General features: G+C 35.9%; 1 protein-coding gene across 1 annotated transcript in view; it reads left to right on the top strand.

Moving 5' to 3' along the window:
• Positions 1-5,836: 5,836 nt before the first annotated feature.
• The window catches only part of HECTD2 (HECT domain E3 ubiquitin protein ligase 2), a 375,065-nt gene continuing 357,922 nt past the window's right edge, over positions 5,837-22,979 (top strand). The window contains exon 1 of the mRNA XM_053692327.1: positions 5,837-6,395. Coding sequence (XP_053548302.1) covers positions 6,249-6,395 — 147 coding nt within the window. The 5' untranslated portion in view covers positions 5,837-6,248. The remainder of the gene's footprint in view (positions 6,396-22,979) is intronic.

The following is a 22,979-nucleotide window of genomic DNA, read 5'->3' on the forward strand; positions in this document are numbered from 1 at the left end:
CGCATCGGGCCAGCTCTATAGTCGCAGCCCGGCCCGACCGCGCCATAACACTAAGTGCAGCTCGCTCCTGCTCTGTCTGACAGCAGGAGCGAGCTGCACTGTGTATAATGGCGCGGTCGGGCCGGGCTGTGAATATACAGCTGGCCCGATCCGCTGTGTAAAAAAAATAGACCCGCTCAGCAGAAAACACTCACCTGATATTGAGCGGTATCGATACTTAGGAATCAGGGGCCCGATCTGATATGCAGCGTCACCCGTAAAAGCCGGCGACGCCAAATTTTGCGCGGGTTTGGTATCACATATACGGTGTACCATAGAAGTTATGCTCGTATATTTCTGCCTTCGGCCGTAGTTTTTTGGCCCATAGACAGGTATACCAAACCCGCGCAGTTTGGTATCCAATATACAGCGTAAGGACTTACGTGGCGAAAATGGATATATCTTACTCCATTTTCACCTCGCCACAAATTACAGGCGTAGTAAGCCTTACGCTGAGTATTGGAGCCCCGTAACTCCCTAAACTGGCTGCAAAATAAAACCTAACACCTAACGCATGCGCAATGTCTATCTACCTGTCAACCGCAATCCCCCGCCGCAATCCCTAATAAAGTGTTTAAAACCAAAACCGCCGCCCCCGGACCCCGCCGCCAGCTACATTAAATGTCTAACCCCCTAATCTGACCCCCCTACACCGCCGCCAACTATATTAAATGTCTAACCCCCTAATGTGATCCCCCTACACCACCGCCACCTATATTAAAATTATTACCCCCTAATCTAATCCCCCTACCCCGCCGCCAGCTACATTAAAATGTTAAGCCCCTAATGTGAGCCCCTACCCCGCCGCCACCTACATTAAAATGTTAAGCCCCTAATGTGAGCCCCTACCCCGCCGCCACCTACATTAAAATGATTAACCCCTAATCTAATCCCCCTACACGCCACCATCTATATTAAAATGATTAACCCCTAATCTAACCCCCCTACACCGCCGCCACCTATATTAAAATTATTAACCCCTAATCTAACCCCCCTACACCGCCGCCACCACCTATATTAAAATGATTAACCCCTAATCTAATCCCCCTACACCGCCGCCACCTATATTAAAATGATTAACCCCTAATTTAATCCCCCTACACCGCCGCCACCTATATTAAAATGATTAACCCCTAATCTAACCCCCTACACCGCCGCCACCTATATTAAATATATTAACCACTAAACCTAAGTCTAACCCTAACACCGCCTAACGTAATTATTATTAAAATAAATCTAAATAATATTAATAATATTAACTAAATTATTCCTATTTAAATCTAAATACTTACCTATAAAATAAACCCTAAGATAGCTACAATATAATTAATAATTACATTGTATCTATTTTAGGGTTTATATTTATTTTACAGGTAACTTGGTATTTATTTTAACTAGGTACAATAGTTATTAAATAGTTAATAACTATTTAATAGCTACCTAGTTAAAATAATTACCAAATTACCTGTAAAATAAATCCTAACCTAAGTTACAAATACACCTACACTATCAATAAATTAATTAAATAAACTACAATTATCTAAACTAAAATATAATTAAATACACTAAACTATATTACAAAAACAAACACTAAATTACAAAAATAAAAAAGATTACAAGAATGTTAAACTAATTACACCTAATCTAAGCCCCCTAATAAAATAACAAAGCCCCCCAAAATAAAAAAATGTCCCTACCCTAAACTAAATTACAAAAGTAATCAGCTCTATTACCAGCCCTTAAAAGGGCCGTTTGTGGGGCATTGCCCCAAAGTAATCAGCTCTTTACAATTAGCGCTTATAAAATTAACCAGAGATCAGATCTCTAGTTAATTTTATAAATGTCCACCAAATGCCCCCAAATTCAAGTGTAATGTACTTTATTAAAAAAATCAAGACAGTAGCATCTTTATTTTTTTTAATAAAATAACTGCAAAAAGCAGTTATGAGGGTTTAAAAATTGGCGGGTGTGGGGTGTAAGAAAAAAAAACAGCACTGAAAAGTGCCTTTACATTGCAGTCTATAGGAACTGTGAGTTCCATGTAAATATATATGTACCCCCATCGCTGTGCTAGTTCTCACGGCATGAGAACAAGTCTCCCATTGGAGATTATGGAAGTGTGATCTCGTGAGAGCAATGCTTCCCCGCAATGAGAACGCAATCTCGAGTTCGCATTGCGCTCAACTTGTAATACCAGTGCACATTTGTGTGCACTGGTATTACTCAGCAAAGCGCAAATATCGCTTTCAAAATTGCGATATTTTGGACTCCACTTGTAAATCTGGCCCTTTTATCTTTTTTATCTGGAGAACATGATCAAAATACAAAAATACACTGATTTGCAGTTTTGTTTATATTCCACTACACTAACTTAATCTAAACACTAACCGGGGTTGCAGTTGTAGATACTGGTTCTTATAGATACACTACTCTTTTTTTTTTCTTTTTATTTCTGTTCTCTTTAATTCCATTAAATGCTCAAAGATGAAACTAGGACAGGTTCCAAAAAAATGATCTCATACATTTTTTTAGAGGCAGTATAAATGCATCTTCTAACCAATCTGCTTCTGTAAACTAGTCTAAGAAAACCCAAACGAAAATGTTTTTACTCCTGATTGAATAGCAGCTGAGCAACACTTTCCACATGGAAAGAACAGCCATTTGGTGCACTCGCACACAGCATCATTTGGGGGATACAAAAATAATTTCCATTTGTGGCAATTCACCTTTCAATCTACTGCACTGCTGGAATTGTTGTGCCAAGAAAAATACTTATTAGGCTCACGTGGGTTTTCTCTGCTTTAAAGGGACAGTCAAGTCCAAAAAAAAACTTTCATGATTCAGATAGGGCATGTAATTTTTTTTATTTTTTTTCCAAAAGCTTTATTGATGTGAAATTAAAATATAAAGTCATAAATCAAACAAAGAATCAGTTACATTCCATCAATGTTTTCCAACTTCTAACAATAATAACTGAGAGATAAATCACATCATTAGTAAATATTCCCATCCAACGGAACTAATTCCGAGGGTGAGAGCTAAAATATAAAAGGTTTTTCATTTTTCTTATATATCCATAAAGTGAGCATAAAGTCAAGACTAAATGGGCTGAGATCTGTGCTGATACAGTTAGGAAAGGTGTAAGAGGGGAGGGAAACAGGGGCAGTAGTGGTGGGAAGAAGAGGGTGTGAGGGAGGGAAAAAATAAAGTTAAAGGGACAGTCTAGTCCAAAATAAACTTTCATGATTCAGATAGGGCATGTAATTTTAACCATTTTTCTAATTTACTTTTATCACCAATTTTGCTTTGTTCTCTTGGTATTCTTAGTTGAAAGCTTAACCTAGGAGGTTCATATGCTAATTTCTTAGACCTTGAAGGCCACCTCTTTTCAGAATGCATTTTAACAGTTTTTCACCACTAGAGGGTGTTAGTTGATGTGTTTCATATAGATAACACTGTGCTCATGCACGTGAAGTTATCTGGGAGCAGGCACTGATTGGCTAAACTGCAAGTCTGTCAAAAGAACTGAAATAAAGGGGCAGTTTGCAGAGGCTTAGATACAAGATAATCACAGAGGTTAAAAGTATATTAATATAACTGTGTTGGTTATGCAAAACTGGGGAATGGGTAATAAAGGGATTATCTATCTTTTAAAACAATAAAAATTCTGGTGTAGGCTGTCCCTTTAACGTTAGATGGTATTATGCCATAATGCAAGTACAATTTCAAAGGTTGCCAGTTTGTGGGTTTTCAAGTAGTGAAATCTCTCCATGAGAAGGATCTCATCTACCTGGGCTTGCCATTCCTCTAGTGTAGGGATGTTCTGCGTTTTCCACTTTTTAGGGATTAATTTCTTGGCTCCTGTGAGCATTATTAGTAATAGGGTATGTAATTTTAAACAACTTTCCTATTTACTTTTATCACCAATTTTGCTTTGTTCATTTGGTATTCTTAGTTGAAAGCTAAACCTAGGAAGGCTCATATGATAATGTCTAAGCCCTTGAAGGCCGCCTCACATCACATGATTTTTTATTTGCTTATCACAACAGGGGAGAACTACTTCATGTGAGCCATATAGATTCCATTGTGATCATGCTCGTGGCTTGTGGCAGACACTGCACTAATTGGCTAAAATACAAGTCAATAGATAATAAATAAAATGTCATGTGATCAGGGGGCTATCAGAAGATGCTTAGATACAAGGTAATCACAGAGGTAAAAAGTGTATTAATCTAACTGTGTTGGTTATGCAAAACTGTGGAATGGGTAATACAGGGATTATCTATTTTTTTAAACAACAAAAATTCTGGTGTTGATTGTCCCTTTAATGTAATTAATGTGTCTATAAAAATTGTTAAAGGGACATTCCAGTCAAAATATAAATGTACATATATTAATTACATCTTTGATTACAAACATATTTGCAATAAAAATGTATTGGCAAAAATGCTTCTAGTAAAAGTTATGACTGTTTTAGTGTTAACATTTTTCTCTGCACGTGCATGTGAAGCATAGCTAGGCATTTTTACTGCACCCACATTTTAAATATTGCAGCTGCTCAGATCATCACTGGGGCTTGCATCTCATTTTAAATATTGCATCTCAGCAAGTAACAAATTTAGTCATTAACAGATGGCACAAGCACATTAGGTGCTGTGTTCAAAATGCTGGTGCACGGTGCATACTTAAATACACTTTTGTAACAGATATAGCTTTTATTAAAAACATTTTTGCTCTTGCATGTATATTATAAAATTGCTTCTGTTCAATACCGAAATGCACCCATGTGGTTTCCAATTTTGGCTGGAATATCCCTTTAATACATCAGGAACCACATATTACAACTACAGGTGGCCCTCGTTTTACAACGGTTCAATTTACATAGTTTCAGAATAACAACTTTTTTTTCCAGTCATGTGACTGCTATTGAAAAGCATTGATAAGCAGTGCATTTATTAAAATAGGCAGTAGATGGAGCTGTCCGCTTGTGTTGCAGCAAAGCCAAGCAAGCTGAAAGTAGTCAGTTTAACCAGACCTGAGCTATCGAGCAAATTTCAAAGGAACAAGATCTTCCTGTCTATAAATCAGTCCAGATTGGAATGCATAGAAATAAATGTTCGCAGAAAAATGCAAGTGAAGTATGTGTTGTGTGATTATTTTATTAGGTTTATAATGCTGTTTAGAAAATGTTTTTGTTTTATTATATATTCTATGTTGTGTGATTATTTTATTAGGTTTATAATGCTGTTTATCAATCATTTAAAGTCTTCATTTCAAAGCTTTGAAAATAATGTATTGGGTGTTACTTATGACAATTTTGAGAGGGGCCTGGAACCTATCTCCCTCACTTCCCATTGACTTACATTATAAACTGAGTTTCCATTTACAACCATTCCTTCTGGAACCTAACCCCGACGTAAACTGAGGGCTACTTGTACTTTGTTTCTAGAATGCCAAAATGTCCTACAAATAACAGCTTTAGTCACAGTATTATGATACGAGGTTCTCTCTGCTGTGGAGATGAAGTGGTTATGTAGCCTTTGGCTGATCAGGATATGAACACAGTCTGAAACTATGTCATGGGCTTGTTTGTGCCAATCTCCAACTCCCACTGTAACGGAGAACAAAGTAATCATACAGTGCTGCTGACTACTTTTCTCTAAGGGGGGCACGACTGAGTTTGTGGTGGCGGAAGGTACTAGAGCAGCTGGACCCTGCCCAGGATGAGCCTGTTGTGCTCTCACTAGCTGGCAGGCTCTGCAGCTGGGAGGAGGTACTTTCTCCATTGACACAGCCGCCTCCGCTTCACGCTCTGCATTAGGTCCCCATTCACTAACTTAGTCTACGCCAACAATTTAGTAATTCCTTTAATTGGTTGCGCAAAATACGTTGTGGGACCCCGAAAAGACATCCCCCGGTCTCTAAGCCCGTCTCTAGGAACATCTTATAAACAACATGGCGCTTCCAGACGAAGATGCAGCATAGCTCCTGCTATGGGCACAAATCAATGAAATACACTTAGATTGGGAGGGAGCTTTTTCACCTGCTGTTGTGAGAGCCGCTAGTATTTGATGACATGCAGTCCGGAGGACTGGCTTGTGCTGCCTGCTCTCGGGCACTTTACTCTGGGAGAGTAGCTTGATGTGTGGGATTCTTCAGTTTCCTTTGCGGTCGGCTACACAAGGTGGTGAGCAGCAGTCGTGGTTAGTATGATTCTGCAGAGCTCCCATACTGCTGGATCTGAGCCTCTCTTATCAGACTGCCAGATGGAAGAGGATCATCTGAGTTCCCAGGAGAAGGAGAAACAGAGAGACAAACTGCCGCCCATCCTGTCTGCAGCCAGTGCAGCCTCTGGGGTAATTATCTGTCTGCGTCTCACTGACAGCTCTGCTGCTGGCTTCTTCCCTCACCCTGTGCCTCACGCTGCAATAACTTATTTACATTTTAATTCTGCAAACACCAATGCACACCAGCAATTGACTTAGGTTAGCACTTTTTATTTATCGTTTGTAATATTAATTTGAAAACAAACACATACACGTTCGTCTAATATTAAGGAGACATTGGTACAGATTTTTGTTTAAATTAGGGAATCGTAAAATATATACCCCCCCCCCTGTGCCTAATAAATATATTTTCTTACATCTGCAAAGGATTTGTCCTGGGCAATAGGTGTCAGTGATGCAGAATACCATAGTATATGCTACTTGTATATCCTGTTAGCTTTCACAGCTTTTATTTATGCACACATACAAGTTCATGTGTCTATTTAAAGACCCCAGTATATATATATTGCATTATTGTTTTGTTATTAAATACATTTTAATAGAGCAATGCTTATTATTTAATGGTATTAAACTTAGTTAAAGCTGTAGTGCAAATAAATATACATGGCAGTAATGCATGAACTTAAATACACTTTTTCTTTTTTTCAGTATAGTATAAAATATTTTTTTTATCTTTAGTTTTTTTGTTATTAATAATAAATATAGCCTTCATTAGCTGATTATTCTATCTAGAATAGATGTTTATTTTAAAATAATAGAAAGGTTAATACAGTCAGTAAGAGTTTGTATCAAGATGGGTGGTTTTAGACTTTAAAAACTGGGATACAAACAAGTACCTACAAATCTACATATCAAGGATGTTTTTTTACAAATGTTTGTAGGGGTATCATGATTTTCTACTAGATAATCTTGCTTTACTTATTTAATTCCCCTGTGTGCTCCATTCACCTCTCTCCTGGTCCTGCTAGTACAAAATAAATGCCAAACGAGGTCTTGCAATGTAAAGCTGTTAATTCCTTTGATAATTGTAAGTGCTGCCATAATAACTAGTGGTGTATAGCACCCCTCATCACCCTCTAAATGTGCTACCACTGTGTATATCAAAAGTGTGTCCTATACCAGCCCCTCCATGAGATCCATGCACAGTAGCACTTCACTATTATCTTAAAGGGACAGCCTACACCAGAATTTGTATTGTTTAAAAAAATAGATAATCCCTTTATTGGCCATTCCCTAGTTTTGCATAACCAACACAGTTATATTAATACACTTTTTACCTCTGTGATTATCTTGTATCTAAGCCTCTGCAAACTGCCCCCTTATTTCAGTTCTTTTGACAGACGTCCATTTTAGCCAATCAGAGCTGGCTCCCTGGAACTCCACGTGCGCGAGCACAGTGTTATCTACATGACACACATGAACTAACACCTTCTAGTGGTGAAAAACTGTCAAAATGCCCTAAAAGAAGAGGCAGCCTTCAAGGGCTTTGAAATTAGCATTTGAACCTCCTAGGTTTAGCTTTCAACTAAGAATACCAAGAGAACAAAGCAAAATTGGTGATAAAAGTAAATTGGAAAATTGTTTAAAATTACATTCTCTATCTGAATCATGAAAGTTTATTTTGGACTAGACTGTCCATTTAAGAAAACCAGTAGCCTTAGGTGTATGTTTTTGATAGACTAGAACAACAGCAAGTTTATTATTAATTGGAAACTGCTAGAAGCCCATAAAATTAATGTATGTTTATACTATCATAGTTAAAGGGACAGTAAACACCAGCATTTTTGTTGTTTTAAAAGATAGATAATCCCTTAATTACCAATTCCCCAGTTTTGCATAACCGACACAGGTATAATTATACACGTTTACCTCTGTAATTACCTTGTATCTAAGCCTCAGCAGACTGCCCCCTTATTTCAGTTATTTTGACAGACTTGCATTTTAGCCAATCAGAGCTGTTTTATTTTGATAATAGACTTGCATTCTAGCCAATCAGAGCTGTCTCCATGGTAAATTCACGTGCATGAGCTCAATGTTATCTATATGAAACACGTGAACTAATGCCCTCTAGTGGTGAAAAACTATCAAAATGCATTTAGATTAGAGGCGGCCTTCAAGGTCTAAGAAATTAGCATATGAACCTCTTAGGTTTAGCTTTCAACTAAGAATACCAAGAGAACAAAGCAAAATTGGTGATAAAAGTAAATTGGAAAGTTGTTTAAAATTACATGCCCTATTTGAAACATGAAAGTTTTTTTAGGACTTGACTGTCCCTTTAAAGAGATATGAAACCCCAACGTTTTCTTTTGTGATTCAGACAGAGCAAACCATTTTAAAAAGTTTCCAGTTTACTTCCATTATCAAATTGTATTCATTCCCATGATATCTTGTGTTAAAGAGATACCTAGGTAGGCATCTGGAGCACTACATAGCAGGACATTGCTGCCATCTAGTGTTCTTGCAAATAGATAAAATTTTTGCAAAACCATTTACTGCTCCAGCAATGGGTCGGCTCCTAAGCATTCGTCCCTTCTTTTCAAAAAAAGATTCAAAGTGAAGATTGATGTTTAAAATCACATGCTCAATCTGAATCATGAAAGAAAAAATTTGTGTTTCATATCCCTTTAACTTGGAGTTAAAGGGACACTGAACCCAAAATTTTATCTCTCATGATTCAGATAGAGCATGCAATTTTTAGCAACTTTCTAATTTACTGCTATTATCATTTTTCTTCATTCTCTTGCTATCTTTCTTTGAAAAGCAAGAATGTAAGTTTAGAAGCCGGACCATTTTTGGTTCACAACCTGGGTTGTCCTTTCTGATTGGTGGATACATGCTGTCCAGGGTGCTAAACCAAAAATGTGCTGGCTCCTTAGCTTAGATGCCTTCGTTTTTCAAATAAAGATAGCAAGAGAACAAAGAAAAATTGATAATAGGAGTAAATTAGTAAGTTGCTTAAAATTGCATGCTCTATTTGAATCATGAAAGACATTTTTTTTGGTTCAGTGTCCCTTTAAAGTATTAATTCTATATCCCTTTATTGAGTTTGCAGTAGAGAAAAAGATGAAAGCACGGCATCAAAGCAGATCTTATTATTGGCAATGCTTCTTTTGTTCATTTGTGTGTGTGTGTACCCTCTCTGTATTTAGCTACTGTGACCGTGTGTTTGTCATTTTTATTTTAATTGGAAAAATATAATGTAGCTGGGATGTTATTGCATCACACAAACAACATCTAAATAAATGATACTTTTCCATTATGCAAAAAACAGTGTCTAGTTTAAATACGTAGGCCTTGTTTACATTGCTTTTAATTATAATTTTTGGACGGCTGATATCTATTAGATCTGCACCGAAAATTATAATATAATCCAGTAGTTGGATTTTTTATTTTGCACTTTTGCATGTTTGGGAGTCAAAAAACATAATTTTCACTCAGTTTACATTGAAAAAACGATTATCGGCTTTCAGCTTGTCATATGTTGTTGCAAAAAGAGGGGGTGAGGAGTGAAGCTTAGATCAGACTCAACTTGCTTCCCCAAGTCTGATATGCTCCCAATATCAGATGTGTGAAAGTGTGCAAGGTGGGGGTGGGGAGCGCTCAAAAAGAGCTGTGAGTTGGACTGTGATTCTTAAAGGGACACTCAAGTCAAAATTAAACGTCATTATTCAGACAGAGCATGCAATTTTAAACAACTTTCCAATTTACTTCCATTAACAAAATGTGCACAGTCTTTTTATATTTACACTTTTTGAGTCACAAATTCCTACTGAGCATGTGCAAGAATTCACAGCATATACGTATATGCATTTGTGATTGGCTGATGGCTGTCCATGATACAGGGGGAGTGGAAATAAACATAACTTTGCAATTTATTTAACAAAAATCTACTACTCATTTGAAGTTCAGACTAAGTGCTATTGCATTGTCTTCTTATCATGCATTTGTTGATTATGCAAATGTACAGTGTTGACTGGTCCTTTAACTATTCCTTAAAATCCTTAAAATCTTCTCACAAAAATCCTAAATTAAAGTGTAAATAAATTAATCACTGTGCTAGTGTTGTTCTACAAAAGAGTGTACTCCGTGTTAAAACATATTTCCCCTAATCTGCAATTTTGTAACAATATATATTGTTTAAAACTTAGTTTAAAGTGCAGTGTGTGTATATATGTGCATTAGTAATATTCCCATCCACATCAGATGCTACTGGTATTACTCCTATTCCTTAACACTTCTATCCGTAATGTGTAGGCACAATGTTGTGAATACAATATTGTAAATATACTTATAAGTGAATGAAAAAAATATACATTAGTTTAGAAAAAAAACATTTACTTAAAACATGTTAAAATACAAATACTGTTACTGTAGACAATTCATATGGTGTTCCGTATCTTTGTAATTAAAGCATATATTAGAGCATGTCCATATCCTATGAAAAAGTGTAATTATTTAAAAATAATGGTTTTCAGTGAGTTCAGATATTGTGATTCTTTAGTAATATATCTGATAGGATATTCCTAAATTGTGGCCACAATTGGGACTTTTTAATCTAAGGACTAGTTACAAAGATACGGAACACCATATGAATTGTTTACAGTAACAGTATTTGTATTTTAACATGTTTTAAGTAAATGTTTTTTTTCTAAACTACTGTATATTTTTTTCATTCACTTATAAGTATATTTACAATATTGTATTCACAACATTGTGCCTACACATTACGGATAGAAGTGTTAAGGAATAGGAGTAATACCAGTAGCATCAGATGTGGATGGGAATATTACTAATGCACATATATACACACACTGCACTTTAAACTAAGTTTTAAACAATATATATTGTTACAAAATTGCCGATTAGGGGAAATATGTTTTAACACGGAGTACACTCTTTTGTAGAACAACACTAGCACAGTGATTAATTTATTTACACTTTAATTTAGGATTTTTGTGAGAAGATTTTAAGGATTTTAAGGAATAGTTAAGAATCACAGTCCAACTCACAGCTCTTTTTGAGCGCTCCCCACCCCCACCTGTCATATGTTGTTGACCAAGTGGCTGAATATTAAATAAAAATGGGAGTTTACGCTAAACACTTGAAAATAAATTTGTGCACGTGTGAAAAGGAATAAGAAAGATTTTAAACATAGTGAAAATGTAAACTAATATCATTTTAACCAGCCAAACTGGTTAACACTTTTAAGCTCATAGTTATAGACCAGTTATGGAAACTCGCCCTTAGTGATTGATATACTGTAATCGTTTTTGTGTATAATTATTTACACTTTTAGGAACTAACATAGAATGAAAAAAGTTGAAATTCACTGAGCTTATAATGATTGTGGTTACTTTTTCGTTACAAACCTGATTTATTTTTTTTTGCTAATCCTCTCTGATCTTGAAATACAGAACATTTTAAGGTTTAATTTTGAAATAAAAATGTAGCTTTTCATATTTTTAATGGGATTTATGCTTTACAAATAGCTTTCAGGATTAACCGTTGTGTTTAGTTATAGATGTAATTTTGAGCTTTGTGAAGCAGTTAAAAAATGGATAAAATATTACCAAGTTTTTCATGTGCCCTTGTAAATATTTATGGTACCTAAAAAGAAAACGATTTCTTGGTTGATGGCAGTGCTAATTTTATAGTTAGATTTTGTAGGTCCTTATTCAATCCATTTAAGCTTCTTGCCATTGCAAATCACAGTTCATGCTGGCAATAACATTTTAAAGGGCCATTATTTATAATAGATAAATGACATGCTCTTAATCAGCAGCAGTAATCTCATGACTCAGCAACTACAGTTGCTGATTGGATGATCGTCACTTTCCATTCTGAACCAGCAGGTGTGTGCCTACCGAGCAGTGCTTTATTATTCAGGTATCCGTAATCAATTATTCGAAGAGCGCTAATTACTGTGGGCTAGATTACAAGTGGCGCACTAACTTTAGCGCACACGCTATATTGAAATATCGTGCTGCGTTAACTTGTACTCATATTGCAAGTTGAAAGTAAACGTGACCACACCAGCGCAAACGTTATTTGCACTCGTCGGGTTAGTGCGACTGAATTCTTTGAATTTGGGTTAGGGCTAAACAAAAAGTTGCACCAATCACAACATAAATGAGTTAAAATAAAGTGTTAAGCTCATTTATACACTATCTAAAAATAATTATTCCCATAAATATTAAAAATAAAAGTTATAAGGATTTAAAGGTATATGAGATATGACAAGGTATTTAAATAGAAAGGGCTTTAATGGATATATACATACATATACATGTCTAAATATGTGCATGTATGTATATGTACATATGTATATATCTGTATCTATGTATATACATATATACACACACACACATATATATATATATATATATATATATATATATACATATATACTTTGGAGCCCTTTCCACAAATTCCTGAACACTTGAAAATACATTTTTATTCTATTTTTCTATTTTAATTTTTAAGGGGACAGTCAATTTAAAATTAAACTTTCATGATTCAGATAGGGCATGCGATTTTAAACAACTTTCCAATTGACTTTTATAATCCAAATTTCTTTGTTCTCTTTGTATTTTTTGTTCAAAGCTAAACCTACGTAGGCTCAAACTGGTTTCTAAGCCTCTTATCTCAGTGCAGTTAGACAGTGCTAGTTCATGCTTGCCATATAGATAACGTGCTCACTCCCATGGAGTTATTTATGAGTCAGCACTGATTGGCTAAAATTCAAGTCTGAGATAAGGAGCAGTCTGCAGAGGCTTAGATAGAAGTAAATCACAGAAGTAAAAAGTGTATTAATGGTTATGCAAAACTGGGGAATGGGGAATGAATGCTTTATCTATCTTTTTAAACAATAACAATTTTCAAGAAGACTGTCCCTTTAATAATGTGTTTTACTGTGTATGTAATGTAAATATTTCACATTCCAATGTTCTTCACATTTGTGAAAATGGGCTATGTATTTTTAAATAGATATTCCTATATTTAAGTATATATACCTATATATATATATATATATTTATATATATATATTTTTTTTTACAAAATATTAATAATTTATATTTAGAAATATATTTATATTTAAAATTAAAATTTTCTTCTAGGTGAAGAACATTAGAATGTAAAATATTATTAACTACCTTCAAGTTAGCGCTGTAGATATAACAAGGTGTCACATAAGCGATAAGTGTTTTTCCAGTTTCCACTCTCCTTTGAAGTCTATGGGGAGAAGTTAGTTCTGAAGTCAGTGCGCCAGCTTTCGATCGTGCGAAAATATTTTACTTTCAACTTGTAATACGCACGCTAACCTGCTTGCATTAAAAGTTTACTTCTGGCCCGGGTTTATGCATGCGCACTACTTGTAATCTGGCCCTTTGTGTTTGACCCCTTTGCAAAGTTGCTAGCGTTAAAATGACATGCACAAACACATTAGAGCTTTTCATTTTTCCACTTTAACGGCCCTTTAAGAAGAAAATGTTTTTAGACTAGAGATGGATTTTGTAACAATGTTGTAATAAAATTGTACTCACATGCTGAACACATTCAAATCTTTTATACACAGAAAGAAAATTACGTTTATTTAGTCCTAAACCTACAGAATTAACATTATATATTATCATGACAATTAAACATCACTGGCCTACTTCACTATTAAAGGGACAGTAAAGTCAAAAGTAATCTTTCCTGGTCTAGTTAAAACATGACATTTTAAACAACTTTCCAATTTACTTTTGACAAATTTATGTTATTTTGGTATCCTGTGTTGAAGAGTAAATCTAGGTAGGCTCATAGTGTTTGCAACAGTGTATAACACTGCTACAAACATTGTTGCAAAACACTGCTGCCATAGAGTTTTAAAGAAACGTGCACACTCCTGAGTTCCTATAAGCTTGCCTAGATATACTCTTCAACAAAGAATACTAATTGAACAGAGCAATTTTGATAACAGAAGTAAATTGATAATAGTCATTTTAAAAAATAACTTTTATGATTCAGACAGGGCATGCCATTTTAAAAAGCAGTTTTATTTAAAGATCAGCAGTTGCAGTGCACATACAGTCTATTAGTAAGCGCCACTAGGGGTCGTGAAACGCGTTTGTACTATCGGTTGTCATGCCATGCTGTACAATTGCAATTTTAATGGAGCAAATAAGTTTTTTATTTTAATATTGCACACCTATTGTGCGTATTACATTGTGCACACAGCAGGCAATTTTAAACAAACTTCCAATTTACTTTTATCATCAAATTTGGTTTGTTCTCTTGGTATTCTTTGTTGTTTTCAAGTGTGGTAACCCGACATGAAAATATTAATATTTCACATTCTAATGTTCTTTAGATAGAAAAATATTTTCTATTCATTCATAAATAAATATTTCTACATATATCTGATGGTATTTTGGTATAATATATATTTATACATGTATATGTATACATGATTATATTTAGGTATAGATATATATATATATATATATATATATATATGGAATATCTATTTAAAAATACATAGAACATATTCTGCTATGTACAGAACATTGGAATGTTGAATATTTACAGTAAATACACAGTATAACTCTTTATTAAAAATGAATATTGAATAAATATGTTTTTACATGTTTTCATCTACTTTACTGCAAAGGGCTTCAATGCACTTATATTTAATATTATCTATATGTGTGTAAATATGTATTTATGTGTTTATATGTGTATATACAGTATGTCTAAATACATATATAAACAAATACATATGTACACACATATAAATATATATATACATACATACATATACATATTTAGATATGTACATGTATGTATCTATGTTAAAGTCATTTGGCTGCCTTTTTTTCTAACACCTAAGACCTCATATTTTGAGCCCTTATAAATGTTTGATGCAATATTTGTTTTTAATCATTTGTATTAGATGGTGTTATTATGAGTGTAAGTGTACTTTGTAATGTATTTTTGATATGTTTTTGTTTTAATCATTATGAAATTATTAATGCCTTAATACACTAGCATCCTTACCCGATATTATAAAAGATACAGAAATTCTGTGTTATTATAAGGGAACTATACTGAGGTTTTTTATTAACCATTAAGTGGTGCCATTGGCTTTCTCTTTTGTTTTAATCATTGTAGTGTAACCCTTGATTGCCCTAACATGTTTACTTTCAACTTGTAATACGGGCGCTACAACTGCGATAAACCCCTTTTCTCATGCGCGTAACTGTTAGCGCTCCACTCGTAATCTGGACCTTAATGTCAATTCACCCTATTTCTTTCTATTCTACAGATCAGTTGCATGTTTGTGTTTATCTTTAGTAAATTAAGGGATCTGAAACCCCAATTTTTTTCTTTCATAATTCAGCCCATTTTTGGTTCAGCACCTGGGTACCGCTTGCTGATTGGTGGCTACATTTAGTCACTGATCAGCAAGCGCTACACAGGTGCTGAACCAAAAATGGGCCAGCTCCAAAGTTTACATGCCTGCTTTTTTCAAATAAAGATACCAAGAGAACAAAGAAAACTTGATTATAGGAGTAAATCAGAAAGCTGCTTAAAATTGCATGCTCTATTTAAATGATGAAAGACAAAAATTGGGTTCCATATCCCTTTAAGTGATATGATAATCTACCTTGTTTATTATTTACTTTCAAGCTTATGCAACTCAAAGATAAAATATGCATTGTGCCATTTGTTTGATGTTTTTATTTATTTTTATGTATTTATTATACATCTCTGATATTACTGATCTTAGACAATTTATAAAAAAAAATAACTCAGTTATCAATGAATGCAACAACATTATTAGGACATATTTCTTGGTTTTGTAAATAGAAATCTAGTTTATTATTGTTTGTTAGACAGATAGTTCAGCATGCTAAGGCACTGTGGCTGATCTCTGTAGCAACGCAAGGGTTGCAGGTTTGATCTCGGCAAGGTCCACTCAACCTTTCATCCTTCTGAGGTCGATAAAATGAGCAGCGCCTTGAGACCCTAATGGGTGATTAGCCGTGCTTTACAAGTACCCAATACATACATACTTCAGTTACTATTACATACAAAGGCCTAGTTTCCATTGAGGTGGTAAAGTTTGGAAACAATTTACCACAGCAATGGAAATTAAGACAAAATCGCATATATTTTTTATATATGTTAATATAGCCAGATCTAAATATCTTTAGTAAGAATGTAAATTTCCAAACATAAGTAAATATATATAGGGGTATATTTATCAATGTGCGAGCGGACATGATACGAAGTAATACGCTGTCGGCATTTATCATTGCACCAGCAGTTCTTGTGAACTGCTGGTGCAATGCCGCCCCCTGCAGATTCATGGCCAATCGGCCGCTAGCAGGGGTGTCAATCAACCTGATCGTATTCGATCGGGTTGATTTCTGTCCGCCGCCTCAGAGCAGGCAGACAAGTTATAGAGTAGTGGTCTAGGGGACCTCAAGGGACCTCAAGCTCCTTATGGGGCTTGATAAATATGCCCCATGGTGTATATTTGTTTGTGTGTGTGTATATATATATATATATATATATATATATATATATATATATATATAAAATAATTTAAACCAAAATTGATTAAAATTATGGGGGGAGATAAAAAACTGAAATTAAAATCCTCTATGTCTCAAAATTAAATCAATGTAAATATTTGCATAGGAAATTAGCACATCTAGGCAAGATTCCCGCTTGCTTTTTCCCAGAAATACCTCATATACAATGTTACCAATGCACAAGAGAATTCTGGGTAAGATATGCAAATTAGAAATGCAAATTCTCAGGTGTTTTTTTTTCCAAATAATTTAATAATAATAACACTTCCCCTATGAACTGTCATGTAAAGTTTACTTCTATTACTTTTGGTTAGCTCTGTTTGTATCCTTTCTTAACCCTTTGAGTGCTAAGCACTTTCCCACCTAGGTGCTAAGATTTTTTAAGTTTTTTTTTATTTTTTTGAACAATCTTTTTTTTAACTTTTTTTGTTGGAAAGGTTAGGCGATTACCTTTCTAATGGGGGGTCTTGTGTGTCTGTAGCTGCTTAGATGCCTGAGATACAGGCTTCTAAGCAGCATGCCCCCTGCTCCTATACTTAACATTGTTAAGTATAAATAAAGTTGTGTAGTGACGTCATCAAGTCATTGCGCGTGACGTCACCACGCAAAACGTGAAGCCCCGGCGATGTCTGTTATTATACAGGCCCGATCGCCGGGATAGGAGTGGTTAGGAGCCCCCAGATCTCCCTCAAGGTGGGAGAGTGCTAGTGATGGTTCTGAGCCGTCATTAGCACCAGAGTGGGAAACTCTGTGACAGCTCAGAGCCGTCATTAGCACTCAAGGTTAAAGAGTCATTCTATGGGAGCTCAGGAGCGTGCATGTGTCTTTAGCCATTTGGCAGCAGTGTTTGCAACATTGTTTATAGCAGTGTTATACAAAGTTAAAAAAAACTGCTGCCATACACCGAGATTACGAGTTTTGCGGTAACAGGGGTGCGTTGCTAACGAGCATTTTTTTCAACGCTCCCTTAAGACAACGCTGGTATTACGTGTTTTTTTAAACCCGGCGTTGCCGCAAAAAGGTGAGCGTAGAGAAAAATTTAGCTCCACATCTCACCTCAATACCAGCGTTGCTTACGGTAGCGGTGAGCTGGCAAAACGTGCTTGTGCACGATTTCCCCATAGGAATCAATAGGGCATATCGGGCTGAAAAAAAAAATAACACCTGCAAAAAAGCTGCGTTCAGCTTCTAACTCAGCCCCATTGATTCCTATGGGGAAATACTTTTTATGTCTACACCTAACACCCTAACATGAACCCCGAGTCTAAACACCCCTAATCTTACACTTATTAACCCCTAATCTGCCGCCCCCGACATCGTCGCCACCTGCATTATACTTATGAACCCCTAATCTGATGCCCCCAACATCGCCGAACCCTACATTATATTTATTAAACCCTAATCTGCCCCCAAACGTTCCGCTACTATATTAAATTTATTAACCCCTAAACCTAAGTCTAACCCTAACCCTAACACCCCCTAACTTAAATATAATTTAAATAAATGTAAAGAAAATAACTACAATTAAATAAATTAATCCTATTTAAAACTAAATACTTTCCAATAAAATAAACCCTAAGCTAGCTACAATATAACTAATAGTTACATTGTAGCTAGCTTAGGATTTATATTTATTTTACAGGCAACTTTGTATATATTTTAACTAGGTAAAATAAAGACAAATATACCTGTAAAATAAACCCTAACCTAAGTTACAATTACACCTACAACTGCACTATCATTAAATTAATTACCTAAATTAACTACAATTAAATACAATTAAATTAAATAAACTACAAAAAAAACCAAACACTAAATTACAGAAAATAAAAAAAATAATTACAAGAATTTTAAACTAATTACACCTAATCTAATCCCCCTAATAAAATAAAAAAGCCCCCCAAAATAATAAAATTCCCTACCCTATACTAAATTACAAATAGCCCTTAAAAGGGCTTTTTACGGGGCATTGCCCCAAAGTAATCAGCTCTTTTACCTGTAAAAAAAATACCCCCCCAACATTAAAACCCACCACCCACACACCCAACCCTACTCTAAAACCCACCCAATCCCCCCTTAATAAAATCTAACACTTCCCCCTTGAAGATCACCCTACCTTGAGCCGTCTTCACCCAGCCAGGCACAAGTGGTCCTCCAGAGGGGCAGAAGTCTTCATCCAATCCGGGCAGAAGAGGACCTCCAGACGAGCAGAAGTCTTCATCCAGACGGCATCTTCTATCTTCATCCATCCGGAGCAGAGCGGGTCCATCTTGAAGCCAGCCAACGCCGAGCATCCTCTTCTTCTGACGACTCCCAATGAATGAAGGTTCCTTTAAATGGCGTCCCTTGAATTCCGATTGGCTGATAGGATTCTATCAGCCAATCGGAATTAAGGTAGAAAAAATTCTATTGGCTGATCCAATCAGCCAATAGAATTGAGCTCACATTCTATTGGCTGATTGCAACAGCCAATAGGATTTTTTCTACCTTAATTCCGATTGGCTGATAGAATCCTATCAGCCAATCGGAATTGAAGGGACGCCATATTGGATGATGTCATTTAAAGGAACCTTCATTCGTCGGGAGTCGTTGGAAGAAGAGGATGCTCTGTATCGGCTGGCTTGAAGATGGACCCGCTCCGGATGGATGAAGATAGAAGATGCCGCCTGGATGAAGACTTCTGCTCGTCTGGAGGTCCTCTTCTGCCCGGATCGGATGAAGACTTCTGCCCCTCTGGAGGATCACTTGTGGCCGACTGGGTGAAGACGGCTCAAGGTAGGGTGATATTCAAGGGGGTAGTGTTAGGTTTTATTAAGGGGGGATTGGGTGGGTTTTAGAGTAGGGTTGGGTGTGTGGGTGGTGGGTTTTAATGTTGGGGGGGTATTGTATTTTTTTTACAGGTAAAAGAGCTGATTACTTTGGGGCAATGCCCCGCAAAAAGCCCCTTTAAGGGCTATTTGTAATTTAGTATAAGGTAGGGAATTTTATTATTTTGGGGGACTTTTTTATTTTATTAGGGGGATTCGATTAGGTGTAATTATTTTAAAATTCTTGTAATTATTTTTTTATTTTATGTAATTTAGTGGGTTTTTTTTTTTGTACTTTAGTTTATTTAATTTAATTGTATTTAATTGTATTTAGGTAATTAATTTAATGATAGTGTAGTGTTAGGTGTAATTGTAACTTAGGTTAGGATTTATTTTACAGGTATATTTGTCTTTATTTTAACTAGGAAGTTATTAACTAGTTAATAACTATTTAATGACTATTGTACCTAGTTAAAATAAATACAAAGTTGCCTGTAAAATAAAAATAAACCCTAAGATAGATACAAATGTAACTATTAGTTATATTGTAGCTAGCTTAGGGTTTATTTTACAGGTAAGTATTTAGTTTTAAATAGGAATAATTAATTTAATTGTAGTAATTTAATTTTGTTTTATTTAAATTATATTTAAGTTAGGGGGGTGTTAGACTTAGGTTTAGACTTAGGTTTAGGGGTTAATAAATTTAATATAGTAGCAGTGACGTTGGGGGCGGCAGATTAGGGGTCAATAAATGTAGGTAGGTGTCGGCGATGTTAGGGACGGCAGATTAGGGGTTAATAAAATTTAACTAGTGTTTGCGAGGCGGGAGTGCGGCAGCTTAAGGGTTAATATATTTATTAAAGTGGCGGCGATGTCCGGTCGGCAGATTAGGGGTTAAAAACTTTATTTAAGTGTTTACGATGGGGGGGGGGGCACGGTTTAGGGGTTAATAGGCAGTTTATGGGTGTTAGTGTACTTTTTAGCACTTTAGTTAAGAGTTTTATACTACGGCGTTAGCCCATAAAACTCTTAACTACTGACTTTTAAATGCGGTAGGAGTCTTGACAGAAGAGGGTGTACCGCTCACTTCTTCCAAGACTTGTAATACTGGTGTTAGGAAAATCCCATTAAAAAGATAAGATACGCAATTTACGTAAGGGGATTTGCGGTTTGCTCGAGTCGCGGAAGAAAAGTGAGCGGTACACCTGTACCTGCCAGACTCGTAATACCAGCGAGCGTTAAAAAGCAGCGTTGGGACCTCTCAACGCTGCTTTTTAAGGCTAATGCAAGACTCATAATCAAGCAGATAGAATGCTACAGACATGTGCACACTCCTGAACTCCTATCAGCCTACCTAGATTTACTTTTTAACAAAGGATACCATGGGGTCGATCCAATATAAATCGTCGCCCGCAAAAGCCGGCGACGCCAATATTTGCGCGGGTTTGGTATCACATATACGGCGTAACCTAGAAGTTACGCGCATATATTTCTGCCGTCGCCCGTAGTTTTTTGGGCCATAGGCAGGTATACCAAACCCGCGCAGTTTGGTATCCAATATGCAGCGTAAGGACTTACGTGGCGAAAATGGAGAAAACTTACTCCATTTTCACCTCGCCACAAAAAGCAGCCGTAAGAAGCCTTACGCTGACTATTGGAGACCCGTAACTTCCTAAACTGGCTGCTAAAATAAACCTAACACCTAACGCATGCGCAATGTCTATCTCCCTGTCAACCGCGATCTTCTAAAATAAACCTAACACCTAACGCATGCGCAATGTCTATCTCCCTGTCAACCGCGATCTGCTAAAATAAACCTAACACCTAACGCATGCGCAATGTCTATCTATCTGTCAACCGCGATCCCCCCCCCCCGAAATCCCTAATAAAGTTATTAACCCCTAAACCGCCGCTCCCGGACCCCGCCGCCATCTACATAAACTAACCCCCTACTGTGAGCCCCTAAAACCGCCGCCATCTACTTTATCTATCCCCTAATCTGACCCCTTACACCGCCGCCACCTATATAAAAATTATTAACCCCTAATCTAATCCCCCTATACCGCCGCCAGCTATATTTATATTATTGTAAGCCCCTTACACCGCCGCCATCTCTATTAAAATGATTAACCCCTAATTTAATCTACCTACCCCGCCGCCAGCTATATTATCTATATTAACCCTAAGTATATTATAGTTAATATAGGTATTACATTATATATATTAACTATATTAACCCTAATTATATTAGGGTTAATATAGTTACTATAGTATTTATATTAACTATATTAACTCTATCTAACCCTAACACCCCTAACTAAATTTATATTAAATTAATCTAATTCATTTATAAACTAAAATATTCCTATTTAAATCTAAATACTTACCTATAAAATAAACCCTAAGATAGCTACAATATAATTAATAATTACATTGTAGCTATGTTAGGGTTAATATTTATTTTACAGGTAAATTGTTAATTATTTTAACTAGGTATAATAGATATTAAATAGTTATTAACTATTTAATATCTACCTAGTTAAAATAATTACCCAATTACCTGTAAAATAAATCCTAACCTAAGTTACAAATACACCTACACTATCAATAAATTTAATAAACTACAAACATCTATCTAAAAATACAATTAAATTAACTAAACTAAATTACAAAAAAAAACAAACACTAAATTACAAAAAATAAAAAAAAAGATTACAAGATTTTTAAGCTAATTACACCTATTCTAAGCCCCCTAATAAAATAATAAAGCCCCAAAATAAAAAAATTCCCTGCCCTATTCTAAATTAAACAAATTTCAAAGCTCTTTACCTTACCAGCCCTTAAAAGGGCCTTTTGTGGGGCATGCCCCAAAGAATTCAGCTCTTTTGCATACAACAAATACAATCCCCCCCCCCATTACAACCCACCACCCACATACCCCTATTCTAAAACCACCCAAACCCCCCTTAAAAAAGCCTAACACTACCCCCCTGAAGATCTCCCTACCTTGTCTTCACCACACCGGGCCGAACTCCTGATCCGATCCGGGCGATGTCTTCCTCCAAGCGGCAAAGAAGAATTCTTCCTCCGGCGATGTCTTCCTCCAAGCGGCAAAGAAGAATTCTTCCTCCGGCGACGTCTTCCTCCAAGCGGCAGCAAAGTCTTCATTCTTCCGGCGGCATCTTCAATCTTCTTTCTTCGCTCCGCCGCCGCGGAGCATCCATCCCGGCCGACTGCTGTACTACGAATGAGGTACCTTTAAA

This window comes from Bombina bombina, chromosome 9 (assembly GCF_027579735.1).
Source record: "Bombina bombina isolate aBomBom1 chromosome 9, aBomBom1.pri, whole genome shotgun sequence".
NCBI lineage: Eukaryota > Metazoa > Chordata > Amphibia > Anura > Bombinatoridae > Bombina > Bombina bombina.